Below are 19,951 nucleotides of genomic sequence, written 5' to 3'. Positions count from 1 at the left end.
TACAATGGCCAGCAGGGGGCAGCATCATCCCCCTAGTGCTCAGATTATATACAACTGAGGGGAAATCTATACAATGGCCAGCAGGGGGCAGCATCATCCCCCTAGTGCTCAGATTATATACAACTGAGGTGAAATCTATACAATGGCCAGCAGGGGGCAGCATCATCCCCCTAGTGCTCAGATTATATACAATTGAGGTGAAATCTATACAATGGTCAGCAGGGGGCAGCATCATCCCCCTTGTGCTCAGATCATATACAACTGAGGAGAAATATATACAATGGCCAGCAGGGGGCAGCATCATCCCCCTAGTGCTCAGATTATATACAACTGAGGTGAAATCTATACAATGGCCAGCAGGGGGCAGCATCATCCCCCTAGTGCTCAGATTATATACAACTGAGGGGAAATCTACAAAATGACCAGCAGGGGCAGTATTATCCCCCCCCCCCCCCCCCCCAGTGCTCAGATTATATACAAGAGAGGGGAAATCTATAAAATGACCAGCAGGGGCAGTATTATCACCATATACAAGTGAAGGGGGGAGGGTGGTCTATAAAAAAGGACCATTAAGGGCAGTATTATCCACCTATACAAGTAAGAGAATATCTATAAAATGACCAACAGGGGCAGTATCATCCCCCTAGTGCTCAGATTATATATAACTGAGGGGAAATCTATAAAATAACCAGCAGGGGCAGTATTATCACCCTATGCAAGTGAAAGGAAATTTATAAAATGACCATTAGGGGCAGTATTATCCACCTATACAAGTAAGAGAATATCTATAGAATGACCAGCAGGGGCAGTATCACCCCCCTAATGCTCAGATTTTATACAAGTGAGGGGAATCTATAAAATTACCATTAGGGACAGTATTATCCCCCTAGTTCTCAGATTATATACAAGTGAGGGGAAATCTATAAAATCACCAGCAGGGGCAGTATTATCCCCCAATGCAAGTAAAAGAGAATTTATAGATTTACCAGCAGGGGCAGTATTATCTCCCCAGTGCTCAGATTATATACAAGAGAGGGGAAATCTATAAAATGACCAGCAGGGGCAGTATTATCCCCCTATACAAATGAGAGGAAATCTATAAAATGACCAGCAGGGGCAGTATTATCCCCCTGGTGCTCAGATTATATACAAGTGAGGGAAAATTGATGAAATTACCATTAGGGGCAGTATTATCCCCCTATACAAATGAGGGTTAATCTATAAAATGACCATTGGGGGCAGTATTATCCCCCTTGTGCTCAGATTATATACAAGTCAGGGGAAATCCATAAAATGACAATTAGGGGCAGTATTATTCCCCTAGTGCTCAAATTATATACAAATGAGAGGAAATCTATAACATGTCCATTAGGGGCAGTAGTATCACCCTATACAAATGAGAGGTAATCTATAAAATGACCATTCGGGGCAGTATTATCCCCCTGTGCAAATGAGAGGAAATCTATAAAATGACCATTAGGGGCAGTATTATCACCCTAGTGCTCAGATTATATACAAGTGAGGGGAAATCCATGAAATGACCATTAGGGGCAGTATTATCCCCCTATACAAATGAGAGGTAATCTAAAAAATGACCATTGGGGGCAGTATTATCACCCTATACAAATGAAAGGAAATCTATAAAATTACCTCTCATTTGTATAGGGTGATAATACTGCCCCTAATGGTAATTTTATAGATTTCCTTTCATTTGTATAGGGTGATAATACTGCCCCTAATGGTAATTTTATAGATTTCCTTTCATTTGTATAGGGTGATAATACTGCCCCTAAAATGACCATTAGGGGCAGTATTATCACCCTATACAAATGAGAGCTAATCTATAAAATGACCATTAGGGGCAGTATTATCACCCTATACAAATGAGAGCTAATCTATAAAATGACCATTAGAGGCAGTATTATCCCCCTAGTGCTCATATACAAGTGAGGGGAAATCCATGAAATGACTATTAGGGGCAGTATTATCACCCTATACAAATGAGAGGTAATCTATAAAATGACCATTAGGGGCAGTATTTCCCCCCTAGTGCTCAAATTATATACAATTGAGAGAAAAACTATAAAATGACCATTAGGGGCAGTATAATCACCCTAGTGCTCAGATTTAATATCATGAACAGAAGAGGGTGGTGTATTACCCCACTACTCACATTATAAATAAATGAGAAGAAATCAACAAAATAACTAGAAGGGAGCAGTATTATCACTCCAGTACTCAATTTATATTAAGAAACAATACATACACTGACCAGCAGGGGCGCTATGATGACTCCTGTTAACGTACAATAATTTATTTTTGATATTTTGTTTCAGACAACAATGAAAATAGCCTATACAAGCAGCAAAGGAGGTATGGGGATAATGGTAACAGTAGTAATAACAAGTAATGGACAGGAATGGGGTACCAAGATATGGGGTGTCATGGAAATGGGGTACAGTAATTGAATATTATTAATATTTAGTGTTAGCATCTCCGGTATTAATAAAAGTGGGGGTCGGGACACTGGGGTATAAGGGTATAGGGTGTCAGGTAAAGGGATGCCGGGGCATTGGGGTATGAGGGAATAAGGTGTCAGGTAATGGGATGCCAGCGCACTGGGGCACTAGATAATGGGATGCCAGGGCACAGAGTTTCGGGAAATGGGGTGTCAGGTAATGGCATGCCAGGGCACTGGGGCATCATGGAATAGGGTGTTAGGTAATGGGATGCCAGGGCACTGGGGTATGAGGGAATAGGGTGTCAGGTAATGGGATGCCAAGGCACTGGGGCATCAGGGAATAGGGTGTCAGGTAAGGGGATTTCAGGGCACTGGGGAATCAGGGAATGGGGTGTCAGGTAATGGTATGCCAGGGCACTGGGGTATGAGGGAATAGGGTGTCAGGTAATGGGATGCCAGAGCACTGGGGCATCAGGGAATAGGGTGTCAGGTAATGAGATTTCAGGGCACTGGGGAATCAGGGAATGGGGTGTCAGGTAATGGTATGCCAGGGCACTGGGGCATCAGGGAATAGGGTGTTAGGTAATGGGATGCCAGGGCACTGGGGCATCGGGGAATGGGGTGTTAGGTAATGGGATGCCAGGGCACTGGGGCATCGGGGAATGGGGTGTCAGGTATTGGGATGCCAGGGCTCTGGGTATCAGGAAATGAGGTGTCAGGTAATGGATGCCAGGGCACTGGGGTATGAGGGAATAGGGTGTCAGGTAATGGGATGCCAGGGCGCTGGGGCATCGGAATAGGGTGTCAGGTAATGGGATCACAGGGCACTGGGGCATCAGGTAATAGGGTGTCAGGTAATGGGATGCCAGGGCACTAGAATGCCAGGACATTGGGGTATCAGGGAATGGGATGCCAGGGCACTTGTGTATCAGAGAATGCGGTGTAATGTAATGGGATGCCAGGGCATTGGGGTATCAAGGAATGGGATGCCAGGGCACTGGGATATCAGGAAATACGGTGTCAGGTAATGGGATGCCAGGGCACTGGGGTATCAAGGAATGAGATATCAGGGAAAAGGGTGTCAGGGCAAAGGGGTTTCTGGGAATGGAGTGTAAGGTAATGGGATGCCAGGGAACTGGGATGCAAGGAGACTGGGGTATCAGGGAATAGGATGCCAGGGCACTGGGGCATCAGGGAATAGGGTGTCAGGTAATGGGATGCCAGGGCACTGGGGTATGAGGGAATAAGGTGTCAGGTAATGGGATGCCAGGGTATCAGAGAATGGGGTGTAAGGTATGCCAGGGCACTGGGATGCAAGGAGACTGGGGTATCAGGGAATGGGATGCCAGGGCACTGGGGTATCAGGGAATGTAGTGTAAGGTAATGGGATGCCAGGGCACTGGAGTACCAGGGAATGGGGTGTCAGGTAATGGGATGCCAGGGTACTGTGGGGTGTCAGGTAATGGGATGCCAGGGCACTGGGGTATCAGGGAATGCGGTGTAATGTAATGGGATGCCAGGGTACTGGGGTGTCAGGTAATGGGATGCCAGGGCACTGGGGTATCAGGGAATGGGGTGACAGGTAATGGGTGCCAGGGCACTGGGGTATGAGGGAATAGGGTGTCAGGTAATGGGATGCCTGGGCACTGGGGTATCAGGTAATGAGATATCAGGGAAAAGGGTGCCAGGGGAAAGGGGTTTCTGGGAATGGGGTGTAAGGTAATGGGATGCCAGGGAACTAGGATGCAAGGAGACTGGGGTATCAGGGAATAGGATGACAGGGCACTGGGGCATCAGGGAATAGGGTGTCAGGTAATGGGATGCCAGGGCACTGGGGTATGAGGGAATAAGGTGTCAGGTAATGGGATGCCAGGGTATCAGATAATGGGGTGTAAGGTATGTCAGGGCACTAGGATGCAAGGAGACTGGGGTATCAGGGAATGGGATGCCAGGGCACTGGGATATCAGGGAGTGTGGTGTAATGTAATGGGATGCCAGGGAATGGGGTGTCAGGTAATGGGATGCCAGGGTACTGGGGTGCCAGGGAATGGGGTGTCAGGTAATGGGATGCCAGGGCACTGGGGAATCAGGGAATGCAGTGTAATGTAATAGGATGTCAGGGCACTGGGGTGTCAGGTAATGGGATGCCAGGGCACTGGGGTATGAGGGAATGGGGTGTCAGGTATTGGGATGCCAGGGCACTGGGGTACCAGGGAATGGGGTGTCAGGTATTGGGATGCCAGGGTACTGGGATGCCAGGGCACTGGGGTATCGGGGAATGCAGTGTAATGTAATGGGATGCCAGGGCACTGGGGTGTTAGGTAATGGGATGCCAGGGCACTTGGGTATCAGGGAATGGGGTGACAGGTAATGGATGCCAGGGCACTGGGGTATGAGGGAATAGGGTGTCAGGTAATGGGATGCCAGGGCACTGGGGTATCAGGGAATGGGATATCAGGGAAAAGGGGTTTCTAGGAATGGAGTGTAAGGTAATGGGATGCAAGGGCACTAGGATGCAAGGATACTGGGGTATCAGGGAATAGGATGCCAGGGCACTGGGGTATCAGGCAATGCGGTGTAATTTAATGGGATACCAGGGCACAGGGGTATCAGGGAATGGGATGCCAGGGTTCTGGGGTACCAGGGAATGGGGTGTCAGGGAATGGGATGCCAGGGTACTGGGGTACCAGGGAATGGGGTGACAGGTAATGGGATGCCAGGGCACTGGGGTACCAGGGAATGCGGTGTAATGTAATGGGATGCCGGGCACAGGGGTATCATTGAATGGGATGCCAGGGCACTGGGGTACCAGGGAATGGGGTGTCAGGTAATGGGATGCCAGGGCACTGGGGTATCAAGGAACGGGATATCAGGGAATAGGGTGTCAGGGGAAAGGGGTTTCTGGTGGACGATTGAAGCTTGCATCCAAGAAGATGGTCAGTGTCCCCAGAGAAGTAAACACGATGAAAGTCCAGAGAAAGAGACGGTCCACCACCATGGCAACATACTGCCAATCCTCCTTCAGCTGCCAGACAGAAAAGAGAAGAATTATCAGCAGATCACAGAATGTGGACTTCTACCCAAATACCCTGAAAATACAACCTATATCACACTTCCTGCGGGGCATCACAATTATATACCTCCAACAAAATACCCTGCAGCACATCTCCCCCATATGTACCTGGAAACCTTGGGAGTGTTACAACTTGATGGCATGGGGGCATGTACAGTAAATACCTCTTTACCGGGCCCCACTATAAAAACTTTGAAGAAGGCGGCCATCACTGCTTGTAGCGGAGCATTGCCTCTCTCGGAGTGCTAAATCCATCGGGGTTGGGGAATACGAACTCAAGAAATGATCTCAATGGAGGAATCCAGATGGTAGCTGTGCAGAGACATTCTGTATCCACTGGACCACCAATTCTCCCAAAAACATGGCAGTCTGGTACACAGCTGAGGTCCGGGCTGGCAGACGTCATGTGAGGTCAAATCCGTGGAGATCAGAGGGAGAACATAATGAAGATTTCAACCAATGAGATATCAAAATTTGTATTGGAAAATGTGGGAATGTTACAACTTGATGACACGTATGTAGAATGCTTGTGTGAACCTAGAGTATGATAAAGACAACCGTTCAGGTATCCGGGTGGAGAGGGGTCTGCAGTATGGGAGGACCCAACAGAGGGAACACAAGAGAAGCTAGGCCGAGTAGGGGCACTGGAGGGATTCCAGAGGAGGGGAAGAGCACAATAATCCAGGAAGGTCATCAGATGGAAACTGAGCAGAGAGATCCACAAAGGGGCCAAGAGTGAGTCTGGGCAGAGGGAGGTGAGGAGCAGCACTGCCCAGGAGGGGCACCAGAAGAATGGCAAGGAGCAATGGGACCAGGAAGGGCACCAAAGGAATTTTGGGAAGAGAAACGAAAAGAAGAAACGGAACCAGGAGGGGCACCAGATCTATTGTGAGCTGAGGGAGAAGAGCAGCAAGACCCAGGAGGGGCACCAGATCTATTGTGAGCTGAGGGAGAAGAGCAGCAAGACCCAGGAGGGGCACCAGATCTATTGTGAGCTGAGGGAGAAGAGCAGGAAGACCCAGGAGGAACACCAGATGAATTGTGAGAAGACAGAGAAGAGGAGAAATGAGAATAGGCAAGGAACCAAGGGAACTATGAGGAGACAGAGGAGTGGAGAAATGGGACCAGGAGGGGACATAGGAGTTGTGAGAAGAGGGAGAAGAGCAATGGGGCCGGGAGGGGGGGGGGGGGCACCAGAGGAATTGTGAGCAAAGGGATGAGAGGAACAACAGTACCAGGGGTGGTACCAAAGAGCATTAGAGGAATTGTGAACAGAGGAGCAATGGGACCAGGAGAGGCAGTAGAGGAATTGTGAGCAGCGGAATGAGAGCAATGGGACCACAAGGGGCAGTAGAGGTATTGTGAGCAGTGGAAGGAGAGGAGCAATGGGACCACAAGGGGCAGTAGAGGGATTGTAATCAGTGGAAGGAGAGGAGCAATGGGACCAGGAGGGACACTAGAGGTATTGTGAGCAGTGGAAGGAGAGGAGCAATGGGACCAGGAGGGGCAGTAGAAGATTTTTGAGCATGGGAAGGAGAGGAGCAATGGGACCAGGAGGGGCAGTAGAGGAATTGTGAGCAGTGGATGGAGAGGAGCAATGGGACTAGAAGGGAAAGTAGAGGAATTATGAGCAGTGGATGGAGAGGAGCAATGGGACCAGAAGGGGCAGTAGAGGAATAGTGAGCAGAGGAAGGAGAGGAGCAATGAGACTAGAAGGGGAAGTAGAGGAATTATGAGCAGAGGAAGGAGAGGAGCAATGGGACCAGGAGAGGCAGTAGAGGAATAGTGAGCAGAGGAAGGCGAGGAGCAATGGGACCAGGTGGGGCAGTAGAGGAATAGTGAGCAGAGGAAGGCGAGGAGCAATGGGACCAGAAGGGGCAGTAGAGGAATAGTGAGCAGAGGAAGGAGAGGAGCAATGGGACCAGGTGGGGCAGTAGAGGAATAGTGAGCAGAGGAAGGAGAGGAGCAATGAGACTAGAAGGGGAAGTAGAGGAATTATGAGCAGAGGAAGGAGAGGAGCAATGGGACCAGGAGGGGCAGTAGAGGAAAAGTGAGCAGAGGAAGGAGAGGAGCAATAAGACTAGAAGGGGAAGTAGAGGAATTATGAGCAGAGGAAGGGGAGGAGCAGAAGAGGAATTGTGAGCAATGGATGGAGAGCAACAATGGGACCGGGAGGGGGGCAGTATAGGAATTATGAGCAATGGATGGAGAGCAGCAATTAAACAAGGAGGGGCACCATAAGGGATCTGAGCAGGGGGAGGAGAGGTTCAGTCAGACTGGAGGTGCACCAGAGGGTAGAGAGCAAGGGGCGAGAGAGGAGTAGCAAGACCCAGGAAGGGCATTAGAAGAATTCTGAGCAAAGGGAGGAAAATACCAGCAGAACTAGAAGAGACACTAATGGATTTCTAAGAAAATGGAAAGGAAGAGCAATGCAGGAGGAATTCGAGCAATAGGAGGAGAAAGGTAGTGAGATCCAGAGGTCTCACTACCAAAGTGATACTGAGCAGAGGCCTGAGAGGAGCAATAGGACTAGGAGGTGAACCAGAAGAATGGGGCACTGAAAACAAAGGAAAGAGAGGAGCAGTGGGACCAAGAGGGGCACCAGAAGGGCTCTGAGCAGGGTGAAGAAATGGGCATTGGATCAAGGGGCACTAGACGAGTTCTGAGCAAAGTGAGGAGAAGATCAGTGAGATCCAAGAGCCATTCTGAGCAGAGGGGACGAAGGAGGAAGGATCCACAAAATGAAGCATCAAGGACAGTGCATGATGACAGACCCCAACCACCCGACCGGGTAAGCCTCTTACAGATGTGCCCAATATGACATGCCAGTGTAGCTTTCTTCTTTGACAAACCACTAAAGGTCCTCAAATAATGGCTGTCCCTTAATATATACTTATCCCTGTCATATCTGTATACCACTCGCATAATGTGTGCCAAGCCTGCGAGCCAGGGCCTTAGATAGGCTCTTCCTGACCTAAGATGGCTGCCAGAGTCACATGGGGCAACAGCATCCAACTGTAGCGCTTCCCCAGTGACCCAGGAAACTATGGTAAAACTGTCTTCTTCTTGACTTCATCTCCAGCTACCAGGCCCCTGCAGTTGAGCACCACTTGCCGTGGAGAAAGTAGACTGCACCTGCCTACAAGCTTGAAGATTTTCCATCAACAAATCCAAAGTCAACTTAGAAGCTACTGATTGCCTAATGAGGCCTTAGGGTCACCTCTACAGTTTTATCTACGGTATATTCTGAGACTTACATTATCATAGTCCTCCTGTTCCTGCAGCTGCTGGGCGAGATATCGGATGGCGCTGATGGCTGACTGTAGATCCGGGGGGAGAGTGAGCCCCAAGCTTGGACCATCCAAGAACCATTTCATATCCCGTGAGAAGGCTGCCGCCTGGTACCTACAGAAGAGGACATCAATAAATATTTTACTCTATCTTCTTATTGTCTCACTTTCAATTTTTCATCTTTTCACCCTTTTTGATAATGTGCAACAAGTCAGATAGAGCCCACCCTAATTTTGTGGCTTGGAGGCTGTCTTCTCAGCCTGACAGTCCATGGCACACCTCTTTTATTGATTGGATTTCAGTTCTTTCACTCATCCATCACATGTGATGTTTGTACAACTCCTCCCAACAGCCAGCCCATTGCTTTCATCAGGACTGAGGGCTCTTGAGAGGAGTAGTGGGACAGGGATCAGGACTGAGGGCTCTTGAGAGGAGTAGTGGGACAGGGATCAGGACTGAGGGCTCTTGAGAAGAGTAGTGGGACAGGGATCAGGACTGAGGGCTCTTGAGAGGAGTAGTAGGACAAGGATCAGGACTGAGGGCTCTTGAGAGGAGTAGTGGGACAGGGATCAGGACTGAGGGCTCTTGAGAGGAGTAGTGGGACAGGGATCAGGACTGAGGGCTCTTGAGAAGAGTAGTGGGACAGGGATCAGGACTGAGGGCTTTTGAGAGGAGTAGCGGGACAGGGATCAGGACTGAGGGCTCTTGAGAGGGGTAGCGGGACAGGGATCAGGACTGAGGGCTCTTGAGAGGAGTAGCGGGACAGGGATCAGGACTGAGGGCTCTTAAGTGGAGTAGCGGGACAGAGATCAGGACTGAGGGCTCTTGAGAGGAGTAGTGGGACAGGGATCAGGACTGAGGGCTCTTGAGAGGAGTAGTGGGACAGGGATCAGGACTGAGGGCTCTTGAGAGGAGTAGTGGGACAGGGATCAGGACTGAGTGCTCTTGAGAGGAGTAGTGGGACAGGGATCAGGACTGAGGGCTCTTGAGAAGAGTAGTGGGACAGGAATCAGGACTGAGGGCTCTTGAGAGGAGTAGTGGGACAGGAATCAGGACTGAGGGCTCTTGAGAGGAGTAGTGGGACAGGGATCAGGACTGAGGGCTCTTGAGAAGAGTAGTGGGACAGGGATCAGGACTGAGGGCTCTTGAGAAGAGTAGTGGGACAGGGATCAGGACTGAGGGCTCTTGAGAGGAGTAGTGGGACAGGAATCAGGACTGAGGGCTCTTGAGAGGAGTAGTGGGACAGGGATCAGGACTGAGGGCTCTTGAGAAGAGTAGTGGGACAGGGATCAGGACTGAGGGCTCTTGAGAAGAGTAGTGGGACAGGGATCAGGACTAAGGCTCTTGAGAGGAGTAGTGGGACAGGGTTTAGGACTGAGGGCTCTTGAGAGGAGTAGTATGACAGGGATCAGGACTGAGGGCTCTTGAGAGGAGTAGTAGGAAAGGGATCAGGACTGGGGGCTCTTGAGAGGAATAGTAGGACAGGGATCAAGACTGTGGGCTCTTGAGAGGAGTAGTGGGACAGGGATCAGGACTTAGGGCTCTTGAGAGGAGTAGTAGGACAGGGATCAGGACTGAGGGCTCTTGAGAGGAGTAGTAGGACAGGGATCAGGACTGAGGGCTCTTGAGAGGAGTAGTAGGACAGGGATCAGGACTGAGGGCTCTTGAGAGGAGTAGTAGGACAGGGATCAGGACTGAGGGCTTTGAGAGGAGTAGTAGGACAGGGATCAGGATGAGGGCTCTTGAGAGGAGTAGTAGGACAGGGATCATGACTTAGGGCTCTTGAGAGGAGTAGTGGGACAGGGATCAGGACTGAGGGCTCTTGAGAGGAGTAGTGGGACAGGGATCAGGACTGAGGGCTCTTGAGAGGAGTAGTAGGACAGGGATCAGGACTGAGGGCTCTTGAGAGGAGTAGTAGGACAGGGGGGCTGTTGTTTTAGCGCTGTTTATAAATAGTCCCCAGTGCAGTAATGAAAGGCACACACCTCTCAGGCTTGGGGAAGATGAAGTCGTTCTCCGGCCTGCGGATGAAGTACTCGTCAGCATGTCGGGAGACTGGGGTCCGGTGGGTTAGCGGTTCAACTGGAAGAGGTGGCTCAGGTTTTGGTCGGCTAATCCCGAGGTAGCGGGGGAGTTGAAGGATAAATATCTACAATGCAGAGGTGTACAAAATAGTCAATTGCCAATCAGGGAACTAGAAAAGTATGAAAAAAAAATGTTAAAATTATTTGAAGGAGAATAATTAAGTTGATACGCAAGACCAGTGGTCTTCAAACTGCGGCCTGGGGGCTGGATGCGGCCCTTTGCTTGATTTTATCTGTCCCTTGGGCCACTATTTCATTCACTGACACCAACAAAGGGGGCACATTTCTTCCCAATGACACCAACCCATCCCATCATCCCTGTGCTGAATTCCCATGTCTGTACACTTGCTGTGCCCATTATGAGGGGTTCTCACCATCCCTGTTCTCAATTCCTGGGTCTGTACACCTGCTGTACCTATTATTAGGGGTTACCACCATCCCTGTGCTTGAGTTCCGAGGTCTGTACACCTGCTGTGCCCATCATGATGGGTTCCCATCATCCCTGTGCTGAGCTCCCAGGACTGTACACTTGCTGTTCCCTTTATGGGGGGTTCTCACCATCCCTGTGCTCAGTTCCTGGGTCTATACACCTGCTGTGCTCATTATGAGGGGTTCCCACCATCCCTGTTCTGGGTTCCCGGGTCTGTACACCTGCTGTGCCCATTATGAGAGGTTCCCACCATCCCTGTTCTGGGTTCCCGGGTCTGTACAGCTGCTGTGCCCATTATGAGGGGGTTCCCTCTATCCCTGTGCTGAGTTCCCAGGACTGTACACCCGCTGTGCCCATTATGAGGGGTTCCCACCATCCCTGTTCTGGGTTCCCGGGTCTGTACACCTGCTGTGCCCATTATGAGGGGTTCCCACCATCCCTGTTCTGGGTTCCCGGGTCTGTACACCTGCTGTGCCCATTATGAGGGGTTCCCACCACCCCTGTTCTGGGTTCCCGGGTCTGTACACCTGCTGTGCCCATTATGAGGGGTTCCCACCATCCCTGTTCTGGGTTCCCGGGTCTGTACACCTGCTGCACCTATTATTAGGGGTTACCACCATCCCTATGCTTGAGTTCCGAGGTCTGTACACCTGCTGTGCCCATTATGAGGGGTTCCCACCATCCCTGTTCTGGGTTACCGGGTGTGTACACCTGCTGTGCCCATTATGAGATCCCTGTGCTGAGTTCCCAGGTCTATACACTTGCTGTGGCCATTATGATGGGTTCTCACCATTCCTGTGCTCAGTTCCTGGGTCTGTATACCGGCTGTACCCATCATGAGGGGTTCCCACCCTCCCTGTGCTGAGTTTCTGGTCTGTACACCTGCTGTGCCCATCATGATGGGTTCCCATCATCCCTGTGCTGAGCTCCCAGGACTGTACACTTGCTGTTCCCATTATGGGGGGTTCTCACCATCCCTGTGCTCAGTTCCTGGGTCTATACACCTGCTGTGCCCATTATGAGACCCCTCCGCTGAGTTCCCAGGTCTATACACCCTGTGCTGAGTCTCCAGATCTATACACTTGCTGTGCCCATTATGATGGGTTCTCACCATTCCTGTGCTCAGTTCACGGGTCTGTACACCTGCTGTGCCCATCATGAGGGGCTCCCATCATCCCTGTGCTGAGCTACCCGGACTGTACACTTGCTGTGCCCATTATGATGGGTTCTCACCATTCCTGTGCTCAGTTCCTGGGTCTGTATACCAGCTGTACCCATTATGAGGGGTTCCCACCCTCCCTGTACTGAGTTTCGGGTCTGTACACCTACTGTGCCCATCATGAGGGGTTCCCACCATCCCTGTGCTGAGCTCCCAGGACTGTACACCTGCTGTTCCCATTATGAAGGGTTCCCACCATTCCTGTGCCGAGTTCCTGGGTCTGTACACCTGCTGTACCCATTATGCCATTATGAGGGGTTCCCACCATTCCTTTGCTGAGTTCCCAGGTCTGTACCCCTGCTGTACCTATTGTGCAGGTTTTCCATCATCTCTGCTAGATCTGAATTCACTTTAAATAATGAAGAATGTAACATGAGGAGCTGGTACACACAAAGGTGGGGGGGGGGGGGGGGGCAAGCCAAAAACCCCTGCTGGGCAGGAACAAACCTGGGAATTATGGCAGGGAGATCTCACTGCTGGAGAGTTCAAGATATATAGATAACTAGTGACTCAGCCGACCAGACTCAACCCAAAGGTAAAGTATCACTTTTTGGGTGAACCGGTCCTTTAAAAATAAAAAAAAACTCTATCAGCTTTAGTAAGGTTCGGAGCCTCGTGGAGTCAGGTAGGGTAATACAATCCCAAGGACAGAGAGATGGGCAATACCTGCCGCACCCACTGGGGCATTTGATGGGTGTTGGGGGACCGATGGTGAAGATTCAGGACCACTACGCTCAGGATGACAGAGAAGGTGACCAGGATCATGGTAAACATCAGATAGTTGACGATGATGGGGACCTTCAACGAGGTCTCTGGGACTTTGTCAGCCAAAAGCAGCAAGAAGACAGTAAGTGTGAGAAGGGCAAAGATGGACAGCGTCATCTTCTCACCTGGAATGATGGAAAAGAAAGAGTTAGAAGAGGAAAAGACAAGGAGGATAAGGAACTTACTTTGTAATAAAGGGTTTGGGGATGTCTCTTAAAGGTTCTCATTTAAACAGGTCATGGTAGCCCTTGAGCTAGCCACATTCAATCAGACTTGTTCTTTACTGTTAACAATATTGTCCACGTAGCTTCATCGGAAACCGAGGAAGGTACTTGGATGAGTGGTAAAACATCTGCGGAATTATCCCAGTTGCATGTGACTAAATACGCCTCGTTTTTGGGATATAGAAGAATTTTTGTCCCACATTAGGTAGAAAGTCTACCTTCAGAGTAAAATTTTCGAGGTCCCATAAGGGTTTCCATGAGGGCATATGCCCGGTCGCCCGGTCACCCTCCCACACCTGTAAAGCCTGAGTCTATGAATACCTGCATCGGGGGGGAGGTAGAAGACAAAGATGGCCAGGATGGTAATAAGAATGCAGGGGACGATGATGTTGACAATATAGAATAACGGCTTCCTTCGGATCACCAGGTAAAACGTGATGTCCTCATACAGGGGGTCTGTTGGGTTTGTGTTCTTACGGGAAGACCGGTGTCGAATCTCCCACTGGCCGTTTTCTTCAGGGAATAAAAAAAAAAGATTATTCTACTATAGAAGAACCTACTATAGCATATGAACTACTATAAGAACCAAGCATACTTAATAGTCGCACGCAGTTTGACTTGCTCTACAATGTTGAAGATGCTTTCTCAAGCCACTTCTTAACAAATGTCAGAAACATACCCGAGCAGGCCCAGATCTACAGGGGTTCTAGGGTGGGCTGTGTCCCCCCAGGTCTCTAAGAGTGCATCCACTGATGCACACTGATGGGGACAGTTGATATAAGGGGAGCTAACATGGGGACAGTTGATGTAAGGGAGCACTCTGATGGGCACAGTTGATGTAAGGGAGCACTCTGATGGGGGCAGTTGATGTAAGGGAGCACTCTGATGGGCACAGTTGATGTAAGGGAGCACTCTGATGGGGGCAGTTGATGTAAGGGGGCACTCTGATGGGCACAGTTGATGTAAGGGAGCACTCTGATGGGGGCAGTTGATGTAAGGGAGCACTCTGATGGGGGCAGTTGATGTAAGGGGGCACTCTGATGGGCACAGTTGATGTAAGGGAGCACTCTGATGGGGGCAGTTGATGTAAGGGAGCACTCTGATGGGGGCAGTTGATGTAAGGGGGCACTCTGATGGGCACAGTTGATGTAAGGGAGCACTCTGATGGGGACAGTTGATGTAAGGGGGCACTCTGATGGGGACAGTTGATGTAAGGGAGCACTCTGATGGGGGCAGTTGATGTAAGGGAGCACTTTGATGGGGACAGTTGATGTAAGGGGGCACTCTGATGGGGACAGTTGATGTAAGGGAGCACTCTGATGGGGCAGTTGATGTAAGGGAGCACTCTGATGGGGGCAGTTGATGTAAGGGAGCACTCTGATGGGGACTGTTGATGTAAGGGAGCACTCTGATGGGGACAGTTGATGTAAGGGGGCACTCTGATGGGGACAGTTGATGTAAGGGAGCACTCTGATGGGGCAGTTGATGTAAGGGAGCACTCTGATGGGGGCAGTTGATGTAAGGGAGCACTCTGATGGGGACTGTTGATGTAAGGGAGCACTCTGATGGGGACAGTTGATGTAAGGGGGCACTCTGATGGGGACAGTTGATGTAAGGGGGCACTCTGATGGGAACAGTTGATGTAAGGGAGCACTCTGATGGGGACAGTTGATGTAAGGGGGCACTCTGATGGGGACAGTTGATGTAAGGGGGCACTCTGATGGGGACAGTTGATGTAAGGGAGCACTCTGATGGGGACAGTTGATGTAAGGGGGCACTCTGATGGGGACAGTTGATGTAAGGGAGCACTCTGATGGGGCAGTTGATGTAAGGGAGCACTCTGATGTAGACAGCTGATGTAAGGGGAGGAATCTGATGGAGACAATTGATGTAAGGGGACTCTGGTGGGGACAATAAATGATGTAGACAGCTGATGTAAGGGGAGGAATCTGATGGGGATGTAAGGGAGCACTCTGATGGGGACAGTTGATGTAAGGGGGCACTCTGATGGGGACAGTTGATGTAAGGGGGCACTCTAATGGGGACAGTTGATGTAAGGGAGCACTCTGATGGGGACAGTTGATGTAAGGGGGCACTCTGATGGGCACAGTTGATGTAAGGGAGCACACTGATGGGGACAGTTGATGTAAGGGAGCACCCTGATGGGGACAGTTGATGTAAGGAAGCACTCTGATGGGCACAGTTGATGTAAGGGAGCACACTGATGGGGACAGTTGATGTAAGGGGGCACTCTGATGGGGACAGTTGATGTAAGGGAGCACTCTGATGGGGACAGTTGATGTAAGGGAGCACTCTGATGGGGACAGTTGATGTAAGGGGGCACTCTGATGGGGACAGTTGATGTAAGGGAGCACTCTGATGGGGACAGTTGATGTAAGGGGGCACTCTGATGGGGACAGTTGATGTAAGGGGGCACTCTGATGGGGGACAGTTGATGTAAGGGAGCACTCTGATGGGGCAGTTGATGTAAGGGAGCACTCTGATGTAGACAGCTGATGTAAGGGGACTCTGGTGGGGACAATAAATTATGTAGACAGCTGATGTAAGGGGAGGAATCTGATGGGGATGTAAGGGAGCACTCTGATGGGGACAGTTGATGTAAGGGGGCACTCTGATGGGGACAGTTGATGTAAGGGGGCACTCTGATGGGGACAGTTGATGTAAGGGAGCACTCTGATGGGGACAGTTGATGTAAGGGAGCACTCTGATGGGGACAGTTGATGTAAGGGGGCACTCTGATGGGGACAGTTGATGTAAGGGGGCACTCTGATGGGGACAGTTGATGTAAGGGAGCACTCTGATGGGGCAGTTGATGTAAGGGAGCACTCTGATGTAGACAGCTGATGTAAGGGGACTCTGGTGGGGACAATAAATGATGTAGACAGCTGATGTAAGGGGAGGAATCTGATGGGGATGTAAGGGAGCACTCTGATGGGGACAGTTGATGTAAGGGGGCACTCTGATGGGGACAGTTGATGTAAGGGAGCACTCTGATGGGGGCAGTTGATGTAAGGGAGCACTCTGATGGGGGCAGTTGATGTAAGGGAGCACTCTGATGGGGGAAGTTGATGTAAGGGGCACTCTGATGTGGCAGTTGATGTAAGGGAGCACTCTGATGGGGGCAGTTGATGTAAGGGGCACTCTGATGTAGACAGCTGATGTAAGGGGATGAATCTTATTGGAGACAATTGATGTAAAGGGACTCTGGTGGGGACAATAAATGTAAGGGAGCTCTGCTTGGGTCAATTGATGCAAGGGGGCACTCTGATGGGAACAATCGATGTAAGGGGGGGCTCTTATGAGGACAGTTGATGTAAGGGGGACTAAGATAAGGACATTTAATGTAAGGGAGCACTGATGTGGACAGCTGATGTAAGTGGCACTCTGATAGTGGCAATTTATGTAAGGGAGCACTCTGATGGGGACAGTTGATATAAGGGGTGCTAACATGGGGACAGTTGATGTAAGGGAGCACTCTGATGGGGACAGTTGATCTAAGGGAGCACTCTTATGGGGACAGTTGATGTAAGGGAGCACTCTTATGGGGACAGTTGATGTAAGGGAGCACTCCGATGGGGACAGTTGATGTAAGGGAGCACTCCGATGGGGACAGTTGATGTAAGGGAGCACTCTGATGGGGACAGTTGATGTAAGGGAGCACACTGATGGGGACAGTTGATGTAAGGGGGCACTCTGATAGGGGCAGTTGATGTAAGGGAGCACTCTGATAGGGGCAGTTGATGTAAGGGAGCACTCTGATGGGGACAGTTGATGTAAGGGGGCACTCTGATAGGGGCAGTTGATGTAAGGGAGCACTCTGATGGGGACAGTTGATGTAAGGGAGCACTCTGATGGGGGCAGTTGATGTAAGGGAGCACTCTGATGGGGACAGTTGATGTAAGGGGGCACTCTGATGGGGACAGTTGATGTAAGGGAGCACTCTGATGGGGACAGTTGATGTAAGGGAGCACTCTGATGGGGACAGTTGATGTAAGGGAGCACTCTGATGGGGGCAGTTGATGTAAGGGGCACTCTGATGTAGACAGCTGATGTAAGGGGAGGAATCTGATGGAGACAATTGATGTAAGGGGACTCTGCTTGGGACAATTTATGCAAGGGGGCACTCTGATTGGAACAATCGATGTAAGGGGGCTCTTATGAGGACAGTTGATGTAAGGCCGCGTACACACGGGCGGACTGTATGGCGTACTTAGTCCGTCGAAACACATTTCAGCGGACAGTCCGCTCGTGTGTGGGCTTCAGCGGACTTTTTCAGCGTGCAGTCTGGCGTACTAAGTATTTCGGAATTTCCTTAATTCTGTCCGTCATACTTTGGTTTCAGCGGACAGTCCGCTCGTGAGTAGGCTAGTTCGACGGACTAAGAATGGCGCATGCTCAGAAAGGATTTACACGGCGGAAGGGTGCTTTGTTGTGTATTGGACTTCCTATTTCTAGTCCCGTCGTACGTGCTGTACACGTCATCGCGCAAGCTTTCGACGGACTGTTTGTGCATCCGTGTGTGGTCAAGTCCGTTCATTCGAAAGTAGGACGGACTGTCCGTCGGATTGTATGACGGACTAAGTAGGCCATACAGTCCGCCCGTGTGTACGCGGCCTAAGGGGGACTAAGATAAGGACATTTAATGTAAGGGGGTACTGATGTGGACAGCTGATGTAAGTGGCACTCTGATAATGGCAATTTATGTAAGGGGGCACTCTGATGGGGACAGTTGATATAAGGGGTTCTAACATGGGGACAGTTGATGTAAGGGAGCACTCTGATGGGGACAGTTGATGTAAGGGAGCACTCTGATGGGGACAGTTGATGTAAGGGAGCACTCTGATAGGGACAGTTGATGTAAGGGAGCACTCTGATGGGGACAGTTGATGTAAGGGAGCACTCTGATGGGGACAGTTGATGTAAGGGAGCACTCTGATGGGGACAGTTGATGTAAGGGAGCACTCTGATAGGGACAGTTGATGTAAGGGAGCACTCTGATGGGGACAGTTGATGTAAGGGGGCACTCTGATGGGGACAGTTGATGTAAGGGAGCACTCTGATGGGGACAGTTTATGTAAGGGAGCACTCTGATGGGGACAGTTCATGTAAAGGAGCACTCTGATGGGACAGTTGATGTAAGGGGCACTCTAATGTAGACAGCTGATGTAAGGGGGGCACTCTGATGGGGACACTTTATGTAAGCGGGTACATTGATGGGGACACTGTGAGTGGCCCTTTACCGCGATCTGTGATTAGCTGTGTCCAACGGACACAGCATTTACAGAGCACACCCGATGGGGGCAAGGGGGAGGCGGGATTCTGGGAGGATGTCCATGAACGCCCTCTCAGAACTGGAGTATGGATGGGAAGTGGCTAAAACCGGAGAAGTGGTTTGGAAATGACAAAGTATCTTCAACATTACAGAACATGCACAGCTGAATGCGACCATCTACTACTATACATCTCCAAGACTTGGTAGGACACACAACCCAAGCATTAATTTAGTGCCAAAGATATGATGCCCCAAATCTCTCACCCTCAAACGTATTGGGAAAGATGACCGCTTGAGTAATCTCTCTTCCTTGGCTGTCCCTTGGGTGTACCAGTGTCACCTCGTCTGCCTCGTAGGTCTGAGATCGGAACACCATGCTACAATTCTGCCAGTCAAAAGGGAAGTATTGGACCTGCAGTGATGGAACAAAGGGGGAACGGGTCATGGAGGACGTCAAGTACTCGGATTGAACTCTGATAAAAACATTAGAAGAAAGGCTAACTGGTAACAATGTAGACATTATACAATTAGATAAAATATTGACAGAAAATCATTCAAATGTCAGAAAATACCAACCACAGAATAAGGATTTCACCAGAAACCCAATAATTTCAAATTTTATAGATTAACAATTATGAATGAAAAATTATGAGGAAACTGACACCATTTTTGCAGAAGGTTATAACATGTGGAATAGTTTAAATAAAGAAACGGAAAGCAGTAATACACTTTCTATTCAAGGAGAATTTAACCACCTGACATATTCTTCTCAGGGACTCCACTAGTGAGACCTCTGTGCTCTTGGTTTTGTACACCTGCTGTGCCCATTATGAGGGACACCTACCATCCAAGTGATGATTTCTTGGGTATCTACACAAGCTGTGCCCATTATGAGGGGTTCCCACCAACCCTCTCCTGAGTTCCCAGGTTTGAACTCGTACTGTGCCTATTATGAGGTGTTCCCCCAATCCTAGAGCTGAGCTCTGGCTCTGTACACCTGCTGTGCCCATTAGGAGGAGTTCCCACCATCCCTGTGCTGAGTTTCTTTGTCTGTACATTTGCTGTGCCCCTCATGAAGTATTCCGCACCATTTTCCCAGTTCCCAGCACGG

General features: G+C 50.0%; 1 protein-coding gene across 2 annotated transcripts in view; it reads right to left on the bottom strand.

Annotated features, from left to right (window-relative positions):
* Nucleotides 1-2,293: 2,293 nt before the first annotated feature.
* LOC143962036 (acetylcholine receptor subunit beta-like) overlaps nucleotides 2,294-19,951 on the bottom strand; it is a 35,673-nt gene continuing 18,015 nt past the window's right edge. For both annotated transcript variants that reach the window (XM_077471379.1, XM_077471378.1), the window contains exons 6-11: nucleotides 19,105-19,252; nucleotides 13,869-14,060; nucleotides 13,225-13,448; nucleotides 10,811-10,974; nucleotides 8,792-8,939; nucleotides 2,294-5,486 (exon numbers count right to left, since the gene is read on the bottom strand). In XM_077471379.1, the coding sequence (XP_077327505.1) occupies nucleotides 5,346-5,486; nucleotides 8,792-8,939; nucleotides 10,811-10,974; nucleotides 13,225-13,448; nucleotides 13,869-14,060; nucleotides 19,105-19,252 (1,017 nt within the window). In that variant the 3' untranslated portion in view covers nucleotides 2,294-5,345. The remainder of the gene's footprint in view (nucleotides 5,487-8,791; nucleotides 8,940-10,810; nucleotides 10,975-13,224; nucleotides 13,449-13,868; nucleotides 14,061-19,104; nucleotides 19,253-19,951) is intronic.

Source organism: Lithobates pipiens, unplaced genomic scaffold (genome assembly GCF_037356315.1).
Source record: "Lithobates pipiens isolate NorthernLeopardFrog02 unplaced genomic scaffold, aLitPip1_a1.2 Scaffold_8, whole genome shotgun sequence".
Taxonomy (NCBI): Eukaryota; Metazoa; Chordata; class Amphibia; order Anura; family Ranidae; genus Lithobates; species Lithobates pipiens.
The sequence above is the reverse complement of the archived record's forward strand: the minus strand, read 5'-3'. Positions and strand labels throughout refer to the sequence as shown.